This window comes from Brachypodium distachyon, chromosome 3 (genome assembly GCF_000005505.3).
Source record: "Brachypodium distachyon strain Bd21 chromosome 3, Brachypodium_distachyon_v3.0, whole genome shotgun sequence".
Classification (NCBI taxonomy): Eukaryota; Viridiplantae; Streptophyta; class Magnoliopsida; order Poales; family Poaceae; genus Brachypodium; species Brachypodium distachyon.
Genome location: NC_016133.3, coordinates 36,621,446 through 36,641,511, shown reverse-complemented (window position 1 = coordinate 36,641,511; position 20,066 = coordinate 36,621,446). Strand labels below are relative to the sequence as shown.

The 20,066-nt window shown below is 47.8% G+C and overlaps 5 protein-coding genes across 6 annotated transcripts; 4 read left to right on the top strand and 1 right to left on the bottom strand.

The window, feature by feature from the left end:
- Positions 1–26: 26 nt before the first annotated feature.
- Positions 27–2,532, top strand: LOC100827390 (plastidal glycolate/glycerate translocator 1, chloroplastic). Its single transcript, XM_003572087.4, has 7 exons — positions 27–440; positions 519–834; positions 938–1,199; positions 1,313–1,428; positions 1,546–1,655; positions 1,743–2,050; positions 2,146–2,532. The coding sequence occupies exons 1-7, from the start codon at positions 114–116 to the stop codon at positions 2,294–2,296; spliced, it is 1,590 nt and encodes a 529-aa protein (XP_003572135.2). The 5' UTR covers positions 27–113; the 3' UTR covers positions 2,297–2,532.
- A 108-nt stretch (positions 2,533–2,640) lies between these two features.
- LOC100841753 lies at positions 2,641–4,203 on the top strand. The gene has a single exon (XM_003574349.4). It carries the CDS (start codon positions 2,784–2,786, stop codon positions 3,963–3,965), a length of 1,182 nt encoding a protein of 393 aa, XP_003574397.1. The 5' UTR covers positions 2,641–2,783; the 3' UTR covers positions 3,966–4,203.
- An 851-nt stretch (positions 4,204–5,054) lies between these two features.
- Positions 5,055–8,933, top strand: LOC100841254 (26S proteasome non-ATPase regulatory subunit 13 homolog B). Its single transcript, XM_003574348.4, has 7 exons — positions 5,055–5,214; positions 5,363–5,593; positions 6,079–6,525; positions 6,698–6,778; positions 7,388–7,584; positions 7,661–7,760; positions 8,409–8,933. The coding sequence occupies exons 2-7, from the start codon at positions 5,447–5,449 to the stop codon at positions 8,592–8,594; spliced, it is 1,158 nt and encodes a 385-aa protein (XP_003574396.1). The 5' UTR covers positions 5,055–5,214; positions 5,363–5,446; the 3' UTR covers positions 8,595–8,933.
- Positions 8,934–9,369: 436 nt separating this feature from the next.
- LOC100840948 (putative pentatricopeptide repeat-containing protein At1g16830) lies at positions 9,370–12,722 on the top strand. 2 transcript variants are annotated; one of them, XM_003574347.4, is made up of 3 exons: positions 9,370–11,549; positions 11,714–11,903; positions 12,584–12,722. In XM_003574347.4, exon 1 carries the CDS (start codon positions 9,556–9,558, stop codon positions 11,425–11,427), a length of 1,872 nt encoding a protein of 623 aa, XP_003574395.1. In that variant the 5' UTR covers positions 9,370–9,555; the 3' UTR covers positions 11,428–11,549; positions 11,714–11,903; positions 12,584–12,722. The 2 variants fall into 2 exon arrangements, with proteins under 2 accessions (XP_003574395.1, XP_024317797.1); XM_024462029.1 differs by having other exon boundaries at positions 11,714–11,899; positions 12,584–12,719.
- Positions 12,353–17,505, bottom strand: LOC100827081 (cellulose synthase-like protein D1). Its single transcript, XM_024462028.1, has 5 exons — positions 17,332–17,505; positions 16,100–17,045; positions 14,622–15,438; positions 13,487–14,539; positions 12,353–13,407 (listed from the first exon to the last, which is right to left on the bottom strand). The coding sequence occupies exons 2-5, from the start codon at positions 16,975–16,977 to the stop codon at positions 12,700–12,702; spliced, it is 3,456 nt and encodes a 1,151-aa protein (XP_024317796.1). The 5' UTR covers positions 16,978–17,045; positions 17,332–17,505; the 3' UTR covers positions 12,353–12,699.
- Positions 17,506–20,066: the final 2,561 nt, after the last annotated feature.

The following is a 20,066-nucleotide window of genomic DNA, read 5'->3' as shown; positions in this document are numbered from 1 at the left end:
TGGCCACATATAAGCGGGAACCATCATCAGACTGAAAGGAAACGTCCGCTTCGCATCAGCGGCAGCGGCAAAGGAAGACTCTGCTTCAGCTTCCCCGGGCTTGACATTCATTCATGGCAGCGACCATGATTGGGATGACCGCTCTTGGCTTCCACAACACCCATCGACCACTCCTCCTCCACTCGGCTCTCCCCCGCGCCACGTCGCCGCCGGTTCCCCGCTTCTGCACGCTTCCGCGATGCCGATGCCAAAGCAGCTCCTCTTCTTCCTGCGGCTGCTCTGCCCGTGCCACAAGGGCACTCCCTCCCAGCTCCGCGGCTTTCATGGCGTCGCCTCCCCACAATGCCGCCCTTGGCCACCGCCTGATCGCCCCCAACTCCACCGCCGGCACCGGAGACGCCGCCGCCGCCGCCCCTCCTCCGGGAGGAATCCTGCCCAGCGTGAGTGCCCCCTCTTCCTTCTTCCTCTTTTTCAAATTCAAACTTCAAACTCAACACACGTTCTTGACATGTGGCTAGGTTGTCGGTGTGGCTCACCTGGCGGTGTCGCTGGGGATCGTGCTGGCGACGGACAAGTACCTGAAGCAGGCGTTCGCGGCGGCGGCCATCAAGTTCCCCAGCGCGCTCTTCGGCATGTTCTGCGTCTTCTCCGTGCTCCTCGTCCTCGACACCCTCGCCCCTTCCCTCGCCAAAGGCTTCATGGATTTCTTCGAACCCGCCACGCTCTTCATCCAGCGCTGGCTCCCGCTCTTCTACGTCCCTTCCCTCGTCGTCCTCCCCCTCGCCGTCAGGGACATCCCCGCCGCCTCCGGCCTCAAGATCGGCCTAATCACATGTACGTATATGCATCTGAATTCTTCTGCTCCCATTTTTTGTTGTTTCTTTCAGAAGAATGCCGGAACTGATGGCGGGGCCATCGATGGCCTTTTTTTTTACAGTTGGAGGTTGGTTTGCTTCGCTGACGGTGGCCGGATACACGGCGCTGGCGGTGAGGAAGGTCGTCAAGACGGAGCTCATCGCGGCGGAGCCCATGAGCAAGCCGTCCGCATTCGCGACGCTCGAGTTCTGGGCGTGGGGCGCCGTCTTCGTGGCCTCGTTCGCCACGGCGTTCGTGAACCCCACGGCGCTTGGCACCACGGCCAGGACCTGCCTGCCTTTCCTGCTCGCTTCCACTGTGCTGGGATACATGGTTGGTTCTGGGTAATACTATCTGCTTTTCATTACGTCCGGCTCTTACTTACTTAACTGCTGTTCTTCAGATCCCAGAGCACAATGTGGAGTTGAGTTCTCCATCTGCATTTCTTTGTCTTCAGGTTGCCGTCTGGTGTGAAGAAAGTGCTGCACCCAATCATCTGCTGCGCGCTTTCTGCTGATTTGGCGGCAGTGGCGTATGGCTACCTCTCCGGCTCTGGAATTGACGCTGCACTAGGTAGCTTAGCTTAAAGTTTCCTTTCTAAGCTAAACCTTCATTATTAGCCCCCCACAATCACTTAAACTGTGAATTCTTTACCTATTAAAACGGTGATGAAGTGTCTGCACTGTCCAGGTGATTACCTGACAAAAGTGCCATCTAATCCTGGAGCCGGTGACGTCCTCATGGGTTTTCTCGGCTCTGTCATCATATCATTCGCCTTCTCAATGTTTAAGCAGAGAAAGGTACTTACTTACTAGCATGTTTATGTAGCTTGCAAGACAACTCCTAATTAACAGATGCAACTTGTGGCGTAATGGATTTATTTTCAGCTCGTGAAGAGGCACGCGGCAGAGATCTTCACCTCGATCGCCATCGCGTCAACCTTCTCCTTGTACTCGACGGCCATCCTGGGACGGCTGATTGGGCTGGAGCCCACACTGACCATATCGATACTTCCCAGGTGCATAACCGTGGCGTTGGCGCTGAGCATCGTGTCTTTCTTCGAAGGAGCGAACACTTCGCTGACGGCAGCCGTGGTTGTTCTGACGGGCCTGATCGGCGCCAACTTCGTGCAGGCGGCCATGGATAAGCTCGGGCTCAACGACCCCATCGCCAGAGGAATCGGAACTGCTTCCAGGTACAGTTCACTTTGTTCGGTATAGGAGTAGATCGTTTTTCTGAAACTTGAATTTCAGTTTTGCTGATGGGGTTTTGCGTAATTTGTGGGTGCAGTGCTCATGGTCTGGGAACGGCGGCGCTGTCAGCGAAAGAGCCAGAAGCGCTGCCGTTCTGCGCCATCGCCTACGCGCTCACCGGCATCTTCGGCTCCCTCATTTGCTCCTCTTCGGCTGTCAGGCAAAGCCTTGTCTTCATAGCCGGCTGACACATTATTGACCCACGGGGTTCTTTCTTTTCGTTTCTTTTTTTATAAAAGGAAAGAGAGAGAAAACGGCAAACTTTGCTCGGAGAAGAAGAAGCTGAAGTGCAGATTTTTGGGCCAATGTCAACATGGGATAGATCGATGCTTGAAGCAAGACATGTATAGAAAGGTGTGAATGGCTCGTGTACTACCTACCTGTAAATGTTTAAAAATTAATAAGACGACATCAATCAATACAAGGACCTTCTAAAAAAATATCATCAATACAAAGGGAAGCAAAGACAGCGGTCAACAAAAGTCAGCCAGTATCCGGCACCGCAATCTTAAATCCGACAGGCGACAGCGACCCCCACCGACACCCCATCTGATCTATCCCCTTCCTCTCGCGGGCACACACACTCCCACTCAGCCACTCTAGCTCAGCTCTCGCTCTCGGCCAGGAGGGAAGCGGCGGGGGGAATCAAAGGTGGATCTATCGGATCCGCCGGCGATGAAGAAGACGGCGGTGAGCACCGGCTCCACAGGAGAGCGAGGAGGCTGGCCGTGCGGTCTGAAGAACCTCAACGCGGTGTTCCTGCTCTCCATGGTGGCCACCAACCTGCTCTCCATCTACCACCTCTCCTCCCGCGCCTCCTCCGCCAACCCACCGCCGTCCCACTCCGCCTCCGACCAGCAGCTGCTCCTCCAGCAGCTGAGCGCCATCCGCGCCACCGTGTCCCACCTCCGCAGCTCGTCGTCGTCGTCCTCCAGCACCCCTCCGCCGCCGCCGGAGCTGGTCCTCTACTCCCGGCTGGCCCCCGTGGGCTCCGCCTGCTCCGCGCACCCGGACCTCCTCCACCGCTTCATGTCCTACGCCCCCTTCTCCGCCTGCCCCGACGACGCCCGCTCCCTCGCCGAGCCCCTCCTCCTCCGCGGCTGCCACCCTCTCCCCCGCCGCCGCTGCTTCTCCCCAACCCCAAAACCCGCATCCGGATCCATCCAGCAGCTTCCCACCGACCCCTTCGCGCCGCTCCCGGACTCCGCCGTCCGCTGGCCGACGGACGCGAAGAAATGCAGGTCCTTCGCATGCCTGCCGGCGTCGCTGGGGTTCGACCTCGCGGGGACGGAATCCACCAAGTTCCTCCGGGCCCGCGGCCCGCTGGACCTGACGGTGCCGCAGCTGCTGCGGCTGGCGTCGATGAGCCGGGCCGGGCCGATCCGGCTGGGCCTGGACGTGGGCGGCGGGACGGGCACGCTGGCGGCCAGGCTCAAGGTTGCCGCCAACGCCACGGTGCTGACGACCACCATGGACCTGGGGGGCGCGCCCTACTCGGAGGCGGCGGCGGCGCGCGGGGTGGTGCCGCTCCACGCGCCGCTGCAGCACAGATTCCCCGTGGGCGACGGGACCATGGACCTGGTGCGGACGGGCCACGCCGTGAACCGCTGGATCCCGGAGCCGGCCATGGAGTTCTTGTGGTACGACGCCGACCGGGTGCTGCGGGCGGGCGGGCTGCTGTGGGTGGACCACTTTTGGTGCCGGAAGGGGGATCTCGATGCCGTGTACGGCGCAATGCTCAGGAGGCTCGGGTACAAGACCATCAAGTGGGCCGTCGCCGACAAGTCCTCACGAGGCGGCAATGCCAAGGACCATGACCTTGTCTACCTCACCGCGCTGCTGCAGAAGCCATTCTAGTTCCTAGGTTGTTCCAGGAGCAATGGCTGCCGGGAGTTTCGTGGTTCACACCTCTCCATTTGACCATTTCACGTAGGAGTGCTCGACTTGCTAGTCTATACGATGCCTCAGTATCAAGACAATGCGATTGCTGCACTGTTATCGGCTTTGCACCGGGAATGCACGTTACTGTACGACGGAGTACTCTCTCTGTTCATAAATTGGATTTTTATCCGAGTCGATTCCAAGAAATACTTAACACTCTCAATGTTATGGATATTTTTTGACGGAACCTCGTCAAGAGTGCAGGATGCTCTTAAGAAGAATAGAATTGACTCTGGGAAACCGTACAATGCATGGCTTATTCAAGAAGTCGCACGAAAATCCTGACTACGAATATTACAACGCAGAGCCGATAAACAAGTCACATCACCAAAAGTGAACCGCCCTGCTCCAACGACACTCCATGGGGAACAACTCCTAACGCCAGAAAAAGGTAGGCAGAGTTGGACTTTTCCGGTGACCAGAGCGAAAAAGATGCCACCCATGACCGAAGCAAAAAAGTAGTTTGATGTGAAACTGATACGACTAATTGTATTTTCATAATCGATAGATTGCAGAGGCTGTATATACCAGTGATATTGGTGTGTGGTTAAAACGTGATGTACATTACATGGTTAGATGAGTGAAATCTTTTATGACGTTGTATTTAACCGGAAAAACGAGTGAAATATTTCCGACCAGTTACACGACATTTTTTTATCCGCGTGACGTTGTCTCGTGATGATTTGCAGAGTCAATACCATTATCGATGCCCTCGGTGATAGGTTTTAAAAATAAAAAAAATACTCTCTCTAATCCTAAATTGTAGTCGAAATATTACATGTATTTAGACGCTTTTTAAAAATAGATACGTCCATATTTGGACAAATTTGAGTCAAGAATTTAGGATCAGAGGGAGTACCTTTTTTAAAGAATCTTTTACAGTATTTTTTTTTGAGCGATACAGTATTTATTTTTATGAGAAGCAGACTTTTTTTATCCTAACGTCAAACCGAACGGGCTGTAATCGATTGGGCTATAGTGGGCCGCGTCGCAATAGTTGGGTTGTACGGGGCAGGGCAACTCGTCCGTCCGCACACGCCTCCTCCTCTTCTCCTCGTTGGCTTCGCCTCCGGCCGGCTCGGGTTCGTTCCATCCCGAGATTGATTTCCCATCCGGGTCCCTTCCGTTCCACGGCAAGTATCCCGTCGCATCCCATCTCCGCACGGTGAGCTGCTGCTACTACTGCCTACTCCCAATTTTTCCATTCTACCAACTAGGGTTTTACTTCCTTCTTCTTCCTCCTCCCCTCGCCTCGCCGCACACCTCCTGTCGCTCTTGTTCTAAACCTGGTGGTTGTTGTTGTTGTTGCCCAGTTCCGCCCTCAAACCCTAGACGGAAGAAGCCTTCTCCTCCAGATTCAGGTCCGCCCTCGCCTGCTCCTGCTCTCGTCGTCCTCCATGGCGCTGCAGTACATCGAGGCGCAGCGCCAGGCGCGGCCGGACCTCGCCGACTGGTACGCCGACCTCGCCGACCTCTACCAACGCAAGCTCTGGCATCAGCTCACCCTCAAGCTCGACCAATTCCTCCAGATCCCGGCCGCGCAGGTACCTACCCCCGCCCTTTCACTGCTCTTCTATAGAAATCTAGATGTGTCTCGAGAACCACCTCTTGCTCGGTGGTGGACTTGTGACTTGTTGAATCCGCCCACTAGAGTCCGTCTCTTGGTCGATTGTACACACCAGAGTTAATTCAAACCATGGCGCTCACATTCAAATACAGTTACATTTCAATAAGAATTTAGTTATATATTCGCAGATTTATCCCCGGTGTCTGTCATGCTAGCCTGTGATTGCGTGTGATTAGGGGATGCGCTTGCATGATTGAGATTGTGTGTTGTGGGCAGGGCATGCGTGTGTAATGGTGTGTGCATGCATGTGCATTCTCCCTGTAATCACATATTCTAGATGTCTCTCTCTGTGTATCATTCCAGATGCAGCATGAACAGTATGAGAACTCATGTTCCTTCCGGTGTCTTGTTCGATTTTGACCACTAACTAACTGTGTCTCTGGTAATCGCTGTTTCTTGCAGACCGGTGATACGCTCATACAGCTCTACAACAATTTCATCTCTGATTTTGAGACAAAGATCAACCTGCTGAAACTCGCTCAGTTTGCGGTGATAGCGTCACGCCAATATCCTGACAAGGATGCTGCCATCACCTTCCTTGAGGGGATAATTGCCAAGTTGCGCGAGACGAGGGAATCGCGGATTAATGAACCTATTCTTCATGTCAAGATGCAGATTGCTGCAATACATCTTGATAAAGGGAACCAAAAGGAGTGCAAGAACCTACTGGAGGAAGGGAAGACCACCCTTGATGGTATGACTGATGTTGATCCCGCTGTTCATGCTAGCTTCTACTGGATATCATCCCAGTACCATAAGTCACTCCAAGAGTTTGCTGAGTTCTATAAGAATGCACTTCTCTATCTGGCGTACACAACCGTGGAATCTCTTTCAGAGTCATTCAAGCTGGTATGTTTTGCAGTTGACACCAACCGCCAATTGTAAACAGAAGGATTCATTTTATCGAGTCCCTTGTTAGTTTGGAGTGTGCCGTGGATGTTAATCCTATTATTTTCATTTTGGTGAATTGTTAGCTCACCCATCAAATTGCATATTTTGATACACTATTATCTTTCATCAGGACTTGGCGTTTGACCTTTCCCTTGCAGCCTTGCTAGGTGATAACATATACAATTTTGGTGAATTGTTAGCTCACCCTATTGTAAGTACTCCTTGCTTCTGCACATTTTATCATTGCTAGCTCATTGTTTGTATAACTTCCGCTTTATTCTTATGTCATATATATTCCAGTTGCTTATACTGTTAAATATGGTTTTACACATACTTGATAGTCCTGGCTATCAAATAATAGTAAGGTGATGGATTTGGATACCTACTGTAACATGGTGTTATTACCGGTCAGGCTTCTGTTGTGCCTTTCATAGTATCAAACTCAAATACTAGCAGTACTAATTGTTTAACATTAGCAACTGCATCAGTTGATGTGTGCAGTTATTGGCGAGCAAAAATTTAATTGTACAAACGTATGTCAGAACATATGAAAAAATGTGTGTATATTCAATCTCATGCTCTATATTAACTTCTATACCATGATTGACACTATGGAGAATTCTTTTGGTTGACATAAACATAGCAAACTATCGTTTAGCTGGACAAGTAATTTGCATAGTACTACAATATCTTTTTAATCTCTTTTAATTTTGAAGACAAGCTGACTAGTAGAATAGGAACATTGTTAAATCTAGATTTGACTTCAGATTACTTGTTTGACACTTCCCTTACCTGAAATCACTCTTCTTTGTAACCTTAGATCAATAGTCTTATCGGAACGAAGGTGGAGTGGGTCTATCACATGTTACAAGCATTCAACACCGGCAACCTAGCTCTCTACCAAGAACTTTGCAGGGTTCACAATGCTGCTCTTAGTGCACAGCCTGCATTGGTGCAGAATGAGAAGACATTGCTGGAGAAGATCAATATTCTGTGTCTGATGGAGATAATCTTTAGGTACCATACTTTTCAATATAACCTCCACTACCCTTCATTATTTTTTTAATGTTTTGTGTTATCTTGCATGATGTAGCCGGCCATCTGAAGATAGAACTATCCCATTAAGTGTTATTGCTGATCAGACCAAGCTTTCTACCAGTGAAGTGGAATGTCTTCTTATGAAGAGTCTCTCGGTAACTCCACTTTCTACATCCTTCTACCATAAGGTTTCATTTTCATGCTAATGGAAACTTCCTTTCTGGATGGACCAAGTTCCCCTTTTCTTTGTCAATTTTGCAGTATATCTCATGTTTCTTATGCTTGTAGTATTTTATTGCCTGGGCGTGAGAACCCCGCACATGTTTAGGTGGTGGGTGGTTATGGAACAGCAATGGGTAGCTCGTGATACGTGTAATTGTCTTGATCTTTTAGTTCATGTCTTTTCACTTGCGATCTACTGTTTATGAATTATTTTAAAATTTCCTATTGAATCTTGATTGCAAAGTCAACTGCTGTGTGAGGTATATAATCTCCACATGTTTTGTATATTGGTTATTTCTTTTACCATCTACTGTTTTTCCAATGTGTCTGCTATCTTAGTCTTGTTTGTAGACCTTGAATGTGCTAATGGTTGGTGCAAATGATACTCCGTACTACTTTCCACCTGTTTCAGAATGCTTCAACCTGATTCAGTGTTTTCTTACAAATTTTGTGCATCAGCTACAGTACTAATGCAGCCCCCCGGAAGTTATAGACAGGGCAAATAGTGTTTTCTCGCCTGTTGCTGAAGCAGCAGTGGAGCCTGTGAATTATCCTGTTAACATAATTCTTTTCCATTGCAGGTTCATCTTATAGAAGGCATAATCGATGAAGTGGACAGTACAGTTCACGTCTCATGGGTCCAGCCTAGAGTACTTGGAATCCCACAGGTGAAGGCGCTGCGTGAGCGGTTGGACTCATGGATTGGTAAGGTGCATAGCACACTGTTGTCGGTTGAGGCAGAGACTCCTGATCTCGTGGCGGCATAACTTGGTCAGAAAGCTTTTGCAATAGGCTTTGGTTGTCAGCAAGGCGGCGGTGTAAAACATGAGATGATCAGGCTGTGCTGCTTGTAATAGTTGTTTTCTGGATAATGAATTGATCTGGACTTGTAACTTTTTTCCTTCATTATCCTCTAGAGTGTTCACGTCCGGGGTTTGACATAACGCAGTATCATGGATTGTTGAGGACAAGGTCATACCGGCAGAGGGTGTCACTCTAGTTTTGGCAGTTGCGTTTTATAATTTGTAATCCAGCGGATTGTCTTTGATTTTTACTTGTGGCATGGATGGAGGAAAATCTTGCTGATTTTTCATGGTTGGGCCAAACCGTGGGATTTGTGAATTCTGGTATGGGTTTATTGACGTCTGCCTATGATTTCTACGTTTGTTTTTTTAACTCAATCTGTATAGCCGAATTCGTTATTCTTAGGAGCCTATTCTCTCAGGAGGATAAGGAAGCAGCAAAAGAGAAAAAGTTGGAACTCCTATTTTGTACGTACTTCCTCTTTTATCTTTGTCCTAAAGTCAGTTTTTTTCATAATAAAAAGTTGATCAAGGATATAGACAAGTACACTTCGAAGATATATATGATAACGACTAGTGTTGTTGCTGGTGGTAGAATTTTTCTAAAAACTTAACAAATTTATTTTTTAACTTAGAACAGAGCCATAGCATCTTGTAATTTGATTTGATTTTCGGCGACAAGGTCAAATTTTGCCCTTTTGAGATATCAGCAATTCAGCATAGGTACGCATGTGTTGCTTTGCTTCGTCTAGGTACTCCCTTGTTGCCGTTCCAGCATCCTTCCTCCCCACGTCACGCAGCGCAGCGCAGCGCCGCCGTGCCCGTGCCGGCGGCGTCTGCTTGCTGCATCTCAGTAGTGAGCTCCCCCCGACCGCCTTCTCGCCGGCAATGCCAGCCTCTCCGTCCCCGCTCACTCGCTGCTTCTATGCTCCACGCCACGCGGAGGCGGACACCGCCGCTCTCTTCCAGACTCGCCACCGCCTTCTTCGCCGCCAAGCCCCAGCCGCCGCCTCTCTCTCCTCGGCTCGTTGACGCAGCCGTCTCCCGCTGCCCCTCCGACGCGCTCGCCCTCTCCTTCTTCCTCTGGTGCGCCCGCCGCCCCGCCTATTTCCACCCGCCCTCCTCCTTCGACCGCGTCCTCCCCGCCGCCACACGCCTTGCCTCCCGCCTCCCCGCCGCACCCGAGCTCCTGTGCGAGCTCCAAAACCTCGGCTGCCCCATCAGCCCCCACACTTTCCTGCTCTTGCTCAGGCTCTACTGGCGCGGGGGCCTATACCCGCTCGTCCTCAACCTGTTCGACCAAATGCCTCTCTGGGGCTTCCACCACAACATCTTCGCGCGCAACATCGCCCTCGACGTTCTGCTCAGGACAGGCCGCGTCGACGCCGCGCTGATCTTCATGCAGGACAACCCATCGCCCAACTACCTCACCTATGCAATTGTCCTGACTCATCTTTGCAGAGCTGGGGATTGGTCAGGGGTGCGCACCTGTTTCAGGGCTATGCTGCAGCAAGGGTTGATCCCCAGCTCTGCTTCTCTTGCCTCGGTTTTTGCCTGTTGCAGTAAGGCTGGCACCATGTCCGAGCTGCTACAGTTGTTCTCTTATGCGCTTGTCTCGGGCCGGCAGATCACTTCAGTCATGTGGTCGTGTCTGATCGCTCGCATCTGCAGCGAGGGAAGGCTAGATGAGGCCTGTATAATTCTGGAAAACATGGTACGTTGTGGCTCTTCTCCCACGGTGGTGACTTACACACCGCTTGTCAGAGGTCTCTTCCGAGCTGGGAGGCATGACAAGGTCAGCGAGCTTTTAGGATCAATGGCTTCCAATGGTTGCAACCCAGACCTTGTTCTATATAATGTTCTGATGGACTGCATGATGAAGGAGAGGAGATATGATGAGGCACTAGATATTTACCTAAATCTTCACCAGAGCCAGATAAAGCCGGATGCATACACTTTATCTACTTTAGTACATGTATTGCAGTTGTCACATAACATAGATCTTCTTCCTAGGTTAATTCTGGGCTCGGATATCTCTTATGATCTTGTGGCTTGCAATTCTGTGCTGAGTGCTCTGTGCAAGTCAGGGTTTCCATCCGAAGCCCTTCAGTTCTACATTGATAAGATCGGGTTGGGCATCAGGCCAGACAGCTACAGTTATGTTGGATTATTGGATAGTTTGTGTCAGTTGGGAAGGATAGATCATGCAATCAATGTCTACCGCAGTGTTCTCGCAAGCAATCCTGATTCAGATGCCTACATTCATTCATCAATCCTCCGTGGCCTTGTTTCAAGGCGGCAAAACAACATGGCATTCGCGATTTTCAGGGAGGCTGTGCGTCAAAATTATGCCCTTGATGTTGTGTGCTACACCATTGTTTTGCATGGTCTATTCCGAGCCCATTTGATTGAAGAGGCTTGTGATTTGTTTGACAAGATGAAGCATTCAGGAATCGCGCCCAACACTTGTACATACAATGTAATGCTTCGTGGACTTTGCAGAACCCAAGATATGCATGCAGTCACACAGTTACTTGGAGAAATGGAATGTACCAACGTTCAGATGGATAGTATCTCATTCAACGTGGTAGTTGTGCTCTTAGTTAAGTTGCAGCATATCAGTTCAGCAATAGGTTTGATCAGAGAAATGCACAATCTAGGCATGAAACTTAACACCAAAACATGCAGGTTACTTTCACAGTCAATTGGTCATAGATTCAATTTGGAGGATATGACCATTGCTGAAAGTGACGGGTCTGACTCAACTAGTGATCTGCTTGTATGCTCAGCTTCATAATCAATTTTTAGACTGAACAAACATGGTGCTTCTGGTATCTTCACTTTGGTGCTGCATAATTGCATCAAAATACAAACTACTAATGGCTGGAGAAATCGTTAATGTTTTTATACCATCCACAGGTGCTTTCCTATTTCATTTTCTCCTTGTAGCATCCAACAGCAACTACCATAATCACTGAACAGATGTTTACTTCGTAGCTACAAACCTTTTGAATATCATCCTGCCATTATGTTGATAATTATTTAGAAGACATCCTTAATGATTTGTTTCTACTCTGATGCAGGTCGGTGGGCCCTCAGCCACAGAGGCACTGGTGCACTTTGATTTAGCACAGAGAATGAAGCAGTGTGGTCTTGCCAATATTGGATCTTTCCATGATACAATGGTGATGCTCTCTATCTCAAGAGGCTTACACCTTAAATGCTTTTGCCACATGGTCTATGGACTAGATTGGGAGAAACTGCAATCTGTGGGTATTACACTTTAGCTCTTTTTCTACAACAGTTCTCAACTTGCACTCTTATTCATTCTCTCAAGTATTAAGAATATAATTTTACCAAGCAGATGGTATCATAACTCTTTTGATACTAGTGAATACTACTCCCTCCGATCCAAAATAAGTGCCTCAGTTTTGAACTAAGTGGATCGGAGGTAGTACGACTTCGCAAACCACGAATTCCCCAATTCTTTACTTTTACTCATTTTGTATTGGATTATTGTCTTAAGCAAATGGTATATTTTCAATCCACTTAAGCACTAAATTTGTCTTAAAAATAAATACCTGCCATGCCATTTGTGTATAACTGCTGTGTTCATACACAGTCTATGGGATGAATATCTGACTGAATACAGTGGAGTTGTTAGCTCTAATTCTGAAAAACGAAATAAGACTTGTGATATAAAGAATGGCATTCAGATCAAGTGTGAGAAACTGTGTAATGTACATTATTAACATACTGACAACACATTACACCTGTTTGCATGTCTTCATTATCTGCTTTAGGGACATGATCCAAACAAGAGCAAGGTCTAAACAAATATATAAATAAATATATCAGAAAGCACCAAAAATAGTGATAGTATGCTAGAATATCCTATTTCTTGTGACGAACTTGATATGGACAACTGCAGATTAACCCATCTTGTAATGCAGAACTTGGCTCACAGGGTGCTATTTAGGCCTGCTGCAGAGCCGAATGTTGTACTGTTGTCTTCAGCAATTTAGTATGTGAATCCAACAAGAGCATCGAAGTTTGAACATTAATTGGGTCAAGGGAAAGAGAACGACCCTCCTAACTGTGAATTGGCAGCTGAAGACGGAGGATTAATTGCGATCCAGAGCAATGAGATAGTGATGGAAACGAGTCCAGACCAGACATATACAATAGTGGGTGTCCTGCCTCTCCTGCCCATGAGACCCTTTGCAAATGGATATAAATGGGCAAGCACCCAGAAGCTGAAAAACACTCCACCAAGAAGCTTGCTCCATTGTGGAATCGTGCTGTAAATTGTGCGGCTGAAGCCAACAGCAATTGCAACAAGGTTGACCATGATGATGGTGAGAGGTGGTACCATCAATGAAGTCCACTTCACTACATAGAGTTCTGCAAATTCATCATCCACATCATCACCCACCTGCTTTGATGTCAGTGTAAATGAGATCTCAATTCCTGCAACAACTTTCAGTAGACCTTGCATCACCGCGGCTAGGTGAGCACTAGTTCCACCAATAAGCCAGAATTGTTCATTCCGCCACCACTCTTCAAGTGCAATCCCAGACCATTTGATCTCCAACATGGCCAAGAGGCAAAGTGTGATGCTGATGATTAGTAGATATGTCAGGAAGGTGACATTGAGTGTTTGCACAATGAACTGCCCTGAGAAGAGGGAGAGTGCTGGAAGGAAGCAGTAGACAATGAGGAAGATGGATGTGAAGGGATATATACCAACGTTAAGGTATGCAATCCTTTGTAGTACCTGTTAAAGCATCAAAAGTTAGTCATAATTTTAATGAGTCTACACTAGTAAGAAATAGAAATTCTTGAGGGGCATCTACCTTCATTTTGGAGCTAGCAAACAATGCATTGTTCCGGGAGAAAAAAATCTCGACAGAACCAGTAGCCCATCGAAGCACCTGGTGTAGACGATCTGTGAGATTGATAGGAGCAGTGCCACGGAAGGCATCACGTTGTGTGACACAGTACACCGACTTCCATCCACGATTATGCATACGGTACCCTGTCACAACATCCTCAGTGACAGAGCCATAGATCCACCCCACACGAGTCCCCCACTCTGTCTTCTCCTCATACCAACACGAGACCACACTGATTGCTTCTGCCACAATGGATGCATCCAGCATTTCACGTGGAATTGTTAGAGCACCAGGTGGACGCCCATTCTTGATAGATGGATGGTCAGCCAAGGGCCTTCCCTGGAACTCTGCTACTGGGATGGAGTCAATCAGAAAGCTTGAATTTCCAAATTTCTTCGGGAATGTGGCAAGGTTCATGCTGTCCCCATCAAAATCACCCATGCGGAGAGCCATTGTCTCCTCAGGGTTAGCATCGGAAGCAGATGCCTTTCGGCGGCGTGGGAGGCAGCAACCGCAGAAGCCTGGGCTGTGATCCTTGGAACGGGGTGGGTCAAAGCCATAAAGGGCAATTCTGCGGAAGAGGCATCCTGTACCAACATACACTGGTCCTTGCAGACCATCAAGAGCTCGCATGTTGATATCGAAGAAAACAGTATTATGGTTAGCATATCGATCAGAGGGGTCAATGCCTTCAAACCGCTGAGGGAACTGCACATAGCAGAGGCGGTCACCACCACGGTCCATCATGAAGCACATGCCCTCCCTGAAGGCCTTTGAGTTGTAGACGTAGTGATCACAGTCCAGATTAAGAATGAAGGGACCATTGGACATGATGGCTGATGCACGAACCAGTGCGTTCATGGCACCTGCTTTTTTGTTGTGATCATATCCCGGGCGCTTCTCTCGTGACATGTACACCAGCATTGGAAGTCGTGTATCCACTACTGAAAAGTCAAGGGGTGACTTTTCAATGTTCCCATACATTGGCATGTCACTAGGTGGTTTAAGCATAACCTGTGATATAGAATAAAAATCATGTAAATATAGGTCTACACTGAAATCTCGTTTATACTATCATTAAGCAGTAGTGCAGTACCTGTATGATTCCTGCATGATCTCCTCTTGCATGATCTTGTGATGAATGGAGCCATGTACCGGGCCAGTGAGTACTGTCAGCCATCCATGTTGCCTTTGGAATCTTCACTGGCTCAAATTGCTCATCGCTTCCAGCCTTTATCTTTTCCCTCTGAAGGTTCATTGCCTGGATTTCCTCACGGGCATGGTATGCATCAGAGCGGCGGCGGATGGCATCTGGCAAGCCGTTAACGCGGATCTTGAACTCGTCATACTCACGCTTGATCCTTCTCCTGTCCTTGACAAAGTCTGCCTTCACTTTGTTCTTGAAAGGATCTCTCTTCAGGTTGAAGTAGCTGTCTGGGTTCCTGGGTTCAATGTCATGCTTCCTGCAGAATGGCACCCAGAGATTAGCAAAGCTTGCTGCCTCAGCCATTGCCTCGAAGGTGAGCAGTGCGCCTCCATCATCGGACACATAACATGCAAGCTTCTCAACAGGGTAGTCAGCTGCAAGGATTGACAAAATTGTGTTTGCAGTGACCAGGACTGGCTCCTTTTCTGGATCAGCGGTTGACACGAAGATATCAATCCCAGGGAGATCAGATTTGCCTGTTGGATTGTTAGGCGTTGGTGTCTCAAACTTTTCTTTGAGTACAGAGAGATCTGTAGCACGGTTAATAGGGCAAAGCTTTGGAAGCTGGTCCAACACCCATGAAAATGCAAACCAGAGCTCACAAACAATTGACATTCCCCAGAGCCAGATGGCGTCATCATTTTGGTGCTTGATACGCCACATCAGGAAGAAGGCCAGTGCAACCAAGCGGATCAGTACAAGGAGCCTGAAAACAAGGAACGATTCAGACAAGAAGGTATGGTAAGATGGCAATGCACATGTAGAAGTTTTCATGTATATTAGGAGTTCTATATGTAACTGAAATATTGAACCAGCACCATAGCTTACAGTGTAAAACAGTAAAATATTATACAAGTTTGGGATCTCGATATTTTCTTTCAAATGCTAGTATATTATAATTTAGACAAAACATTGAACTAGTCCATATACACACGCTAGTCTTTGGAAGAAATTTGCAAGCTCATTTTATATGTGCAGGCTTTTTAACTAGTCTGTGTACAAATACTATGATCTTTGACAGAAATTGGCAAGCTCACTCACTATGTATATGCATTTGGTTAGTAGTGAAACCAATTCGTATAGTATGATTATTACCGGGCTTGCTTCTGTCATTTCTATTGCTTGACTTCATTTACTTGAAATTTGAACAGCAGCTGGTTCTAATCATTTTGAACTGATTATTTTTTTACTAGGAATGGGCCTAATAAGAGGAGAATGGAAAATTACAGTTCATTTAGTTCGATGTATTGGTTGATTTGTTACTCATGTGGTGTAGAAGTGTATATCTTCTTGATTAAGCATTAACCTGAGCATTTAACTACTGACAGATAACAACAATGACACTAGTTTTTCAGAATAAGGTGGACCTGTAAGGACTGATGACAGCAGCTGGAATCTTGAGCTTGCGGGTGAGTGGCCGCCATGGTTTAGACATGAGCTCCTTGGGATGGCCTGGGACTCCTCCGCTTCCGCCATCATCATCCACATTGTCGTCCGGCCAAATGGCGTTGCCGTAGCCATACGTCCCCTTGGTCTCGAAGAGCCAGCGGTTATGATCAAACTCACCAGACTGGTTGTGGTTCATGGTGCTCTGCTTGACCAGCGAAAGGCGCCTCTCCATCTTGGAGCCTGGTCCATGTGACACGGACAGAGCCCGTGTCAGCTCATTGCTAGAGGCAGAGAGGACTTCCTCCCACTCGGTGTGCTTGTAAAGCTCTTTGCACCCAGGGCAGACACCGCCGCCACCCTTGACAGCGTCGGTGAAGCAGTCGACACAGATCTTGAAGTCGCACTCACAGGGGAGGATGTCGTCTCCGCGGCCATTGCGCATGATCTTGCTGTCGCATCCCTGGACCATGCAGTTGGAGCCCTTGGGTCCAGGGCGACCCATGTTGGAGCCAGTTCCCTGCTGCTTGTCCATGACGTGGGCACGGGTGACGCTATTGAATCCGCCGGTGAAGAGCGAGCTGGAGACGTACTGCTCTTCGGCCTTGGTGGCTTCGTCCTCCTCCATGGGCTGGTTGTCCGGCGTCATGGGGATGTGGACATGGTAGTCCTGGAAGTCGACGCTGCTGATCTCAGAGTCCAGGTCGTCCCGGGAGTAGCTGATGAACCGTCCAGACTCTGTCCGCCGTCCGAAGACGACCTGTGGTGCTGACGTTGGCGCAGTCGGCGGCTTGCTGCTGGGCCCGTGCGGCGGCATGCGGCTGGAGCCGCTGTTCTTGAGGATTCCCTTGGACGCCATGTCCTCCTCCTTTAGCACGCAACTCCGCACTTGCTTCTCTCCGTTGCTATTATCTTGTTGCTGCTGATCTGCAGGTGGAATGAAATGGCGGAACAAAGGAAACCATTGACATGAGTCCCTCTGTAGCTTTATTTTTGCAAAGAAATATTAGGAAAGCACAACCGGAAATAGTAGTAAATCATAACAGACAGCATACATAGTTTTTTGGAAATTGAACTGGATGAGTGGTTTCCCTCTTTTGTTTCCAAAAACAGGGGGTGCTTAGTAAGGCAAACGATCAATCAGGAGATAATGACAGGGTGTGTGCAAGCAATCAGGAAGAAGAATTGAGGTAAGAGCAAGGAAGTAAGGAACCTTTTCCTCCTCATCTGACGTGATGCATCTGCGGCAATGGCAATGGAGCGATCGAGGTTTGAAAGGTAGGAATGAGGAAGCGCGTCCGTGCCCATGTTATTTGAATGGTTCCAATCAACCAACCAACCAAGTACTGGAGAGAGGTGGAATCGGAAGGGGTGCGTGCGTCAAGACTGGAGAAGGCGCCAAGGAGAGGGGCGCACGACGACTCAGTGCTCCATCCATGTTTGCATACAGACTGCTGCTACGCTACATGCGCAATCATCGTTCATATGGGCGGATTATTGATTGCCTTCTTGATTAATTGTAGCTTCATTTCATTTTTTTAAGGGCAATTTTAACTTAATTCTGTTCACACCCAAGACCTGCTACTGTTTTAAAAAAAAACTATGTTTACTCTGACTTGGTTTTACTTTGTCCATCAGAAAGTATTTCGCACATACAAAACACTGACCATGACGCATGGAATCTAGATTTCACCATGACGCATGCAGTGAAAACTTGATAAACAAATAGACTAAAAGTCAACCTAGCTTTGTCCTGTTGTCCAACAGACGTACGTCGAAACTCGTGGTCAAATGCATCGTGCTCACTACTCCGTCTCCTCTCCGACTGCAATTAATCCAACCTCCAAATTCCATACCCAAACAAATACAGTATGTAAAAAAAATGAAGAAAGCATGTATACGTAACAAGATCCAATGTTTAATAAGCTCCATTACAAATCATGCCATCTCATGTTTGTGGCTTCCTCTTCTTTACTCGTTCCAGTTCTGACGCCTTAATACATGCCAGACTTGGTTCCGTCAGAGTACGTTCAGACCAACAGACTTATCACTCACACGGGTTTGGTTTACATAAACTTTCAGGCTAATTCAACAACGACGCAAGGATACGGTCAGGATATATTCTGAGTCAACTCCTAACTCATCGATTTTATTTTTTAAGTATCAACAACATGCATGCCATTACTTGGCATGCATGCTGCGAGTTGCTCACACGTCTAATCCTGCCTCCAGCTCACGTTTATAGCTTGATTGAATGTGTAAATTTCTCAAATTGTGATGCACGGGCTGACGGCCATACCTTGTCTTCGTACTCCTTTAGGATTGTATAGACCCTCATACTGCACACAAAGTCCAAAACCTTAAAAATTATTGCCAAATTGTGAATTTTTTTTTCTCTATATAGCCAATAAAAATGGTCAAAGTGATCACGATATCGGAAAATCGGCCGAAGACCCAAAAACATGGGTTATAACCCACGAAAACAGCCAAAAGAATGTTTTTTTTGCACTAGCCCAAAACGGCCCTAAACCGTGCATCGGGGTCACGATATCAGAAAAATCAGCCAAAACCACAAAATCGTGGGCTATAACTCATGAAAACATTCAAAATAGTGATTTTTCTCAACCGATCCAAAAAGGTCTGAAACCATGTATCGGAGCTCATGCTGACGGAAAATCGACCAAAAGAATATGGGCTATAGCCCATGAAATCGGCAAAAAACGGTGTTTTTTCAGAACTAGCCCAAAACGGTCTAAAACCATGTATCGGTGATCATAATATTAAAAAACAGGTCAAAACGCAAAACACGCGCTATAGCTCACGAGAACAGACAAAATGATGATTTTTCTGCACTGGCAAAAAATGCGCCCAAACTGTGCATGGTTCATGATATCGGAATATCAACAAAAAGTCAAAAAAAACATGAGCATGAAAACGGCAAAAACAATGATTTTTCTGCACTAACCTAAAAATGGCCTATTGTGTATCGGAAGTCGTGATAACAAAAAGTCGACCAAAAAAGATCAAAACAGTGAATTTTCTGCACAGCACAAGATGGTGTAATAGGGACCATGATGTTAGCAATCATACAAGTTTTACAATAGTTGGCGATTTTAGAAACCGTCCAACCTAGGTGATCCAACGGTGAAAAAATAAGAAGTGCCGGAAAGTACTAAAACAAAAATACTCAAAAGTACTGCAAAGCACCAAAATAATGGATTTATTTTTTTAGAGCGTGGATTTTTGGCTCGTACAGGTAACAGCTTGAACTATCCCACCGTCCGTTGCTGCACCGAGATCTGTGCGTTGGGCTGGCCGATCCGCCGAGAGCCTACGTGAGAGCTAGCCTGGTGGCCTACCTGAAGCCTATCATATATGTCCCCGTGAAATCGGCCATGAACGTAGCTGACATATTCCCGGCGCCGTCCGATCCGTCCGATGGTGCAGCAAGCTCGCCTCAACGCCGAAGCTGCCACCGCCAGGAGCAGCGAGAGCGACATCAGCGCGGCCGGAGAAAGGACATCGCATCAGTGCGGAGTCGTTCCCATCCCCATCCAGCCACCGTCTCTCTGGAGCTGATCAAATCGTGTTGCTTCAGGGGCGAGCCCGGCGACTAGAGGCAGTGGTGATGCAAATAAGGCCATGCGGATCCTAGCCGACTGGGCATGTTTCTTTTTTCTTCTGAACTCGATTTGAGTACTTACTTCGTGATCTTTTTTTTGTTCGACCGGCTTCACTGGATGCAGAATTGTTTTCAAGAACTTCTTGTTGTTTGCGTCAAACGAACTTGTTGGTGGTTTTGATTCTTCTCATGCAGATCCGAAATGTTCAAGAAGTCCATTAATTTATTTTTTCTTAACGAGTTTCGATCAACGGACATAATTAATCCCGACGGGAGTACTGAAAAGTACTGGACAATCACCGTAAAAGAGCTTAAGAAATCAGCCA

Coding starts and splice junctions, on each gene's coding strand:
- LOC100841254 (XM_003574348.4), top strand. CDS start 5,447: ATGGCGCTGCAGTACATCGAGGCGCAGCGCCAGGCGCGGCCGGACCTC. Junction 6,779..7,387: donor AATTGTTAGCTCACCCTATT/GTAAGTACTCCT, acceptor TTGTAACCTTAG/ATCAATAGTCTTATCGGAAC. Junction 7,585..7,660: donor CTGATGGAGATAATCTTTAG/GTACCATACTTT, acceptor TGCATGATGTAG/CCGGCCATCTGAAGATAGAA.
- LOC100827390 (XM_003572087.4), top strand. CDS start 114: ATGGCAGCGACCATGATTGGGATGACCGCTCTTGGCTTCCACAACACC. Junction 1,200..1,312: donor GGATACATGGTTGGTTCTGG/GTAATACTATCT, acceptor CTTTGTCTTCAG/GTTGCCGTCTGGTGTGAAGA. Junction 2,051..2,145: donor GGAATCGGAACTGCTTCCAG/GTACAGTTCACT, acceptor TTGTGGGTGCAG/TGCTCATGGTCTGGGAACGG.
- LOC100827081 (XM_024462028.1), bottom strand. CDS start 16,977: ATGGCGTCCAAGGGAATCCTCAAGAACAGCGGCTCCAGCCGCATGCCG. Junction 14,540..14,621: donor ATCATGCAGGAATCATACAG/GTACTGCACTAC, acceptor TCTATATCACAG/GTTATGCTTAAACCACCTAG. Junction 13,408..13,486: donor TTGCTAGCTCCAAAATGAAG/GTAGATGCCCCT, acceptor ATGCTTTAACAG/GTACTACAAAGGATTGCATA.
- LOC100840948 (XM_003574347.4), top strand. CDS start 9,556: ATGCTCCACGCCACGCGGAGGCGGACACCGCCGCTCTCTTCCAGACTC.
- LOC100841753 (XM_003574349.4), top strand. CDS start 2,784: ATGAAGAAGACGGCGGTGAGCACCGGCTCCACAGGAGAGCGAGGAGGC.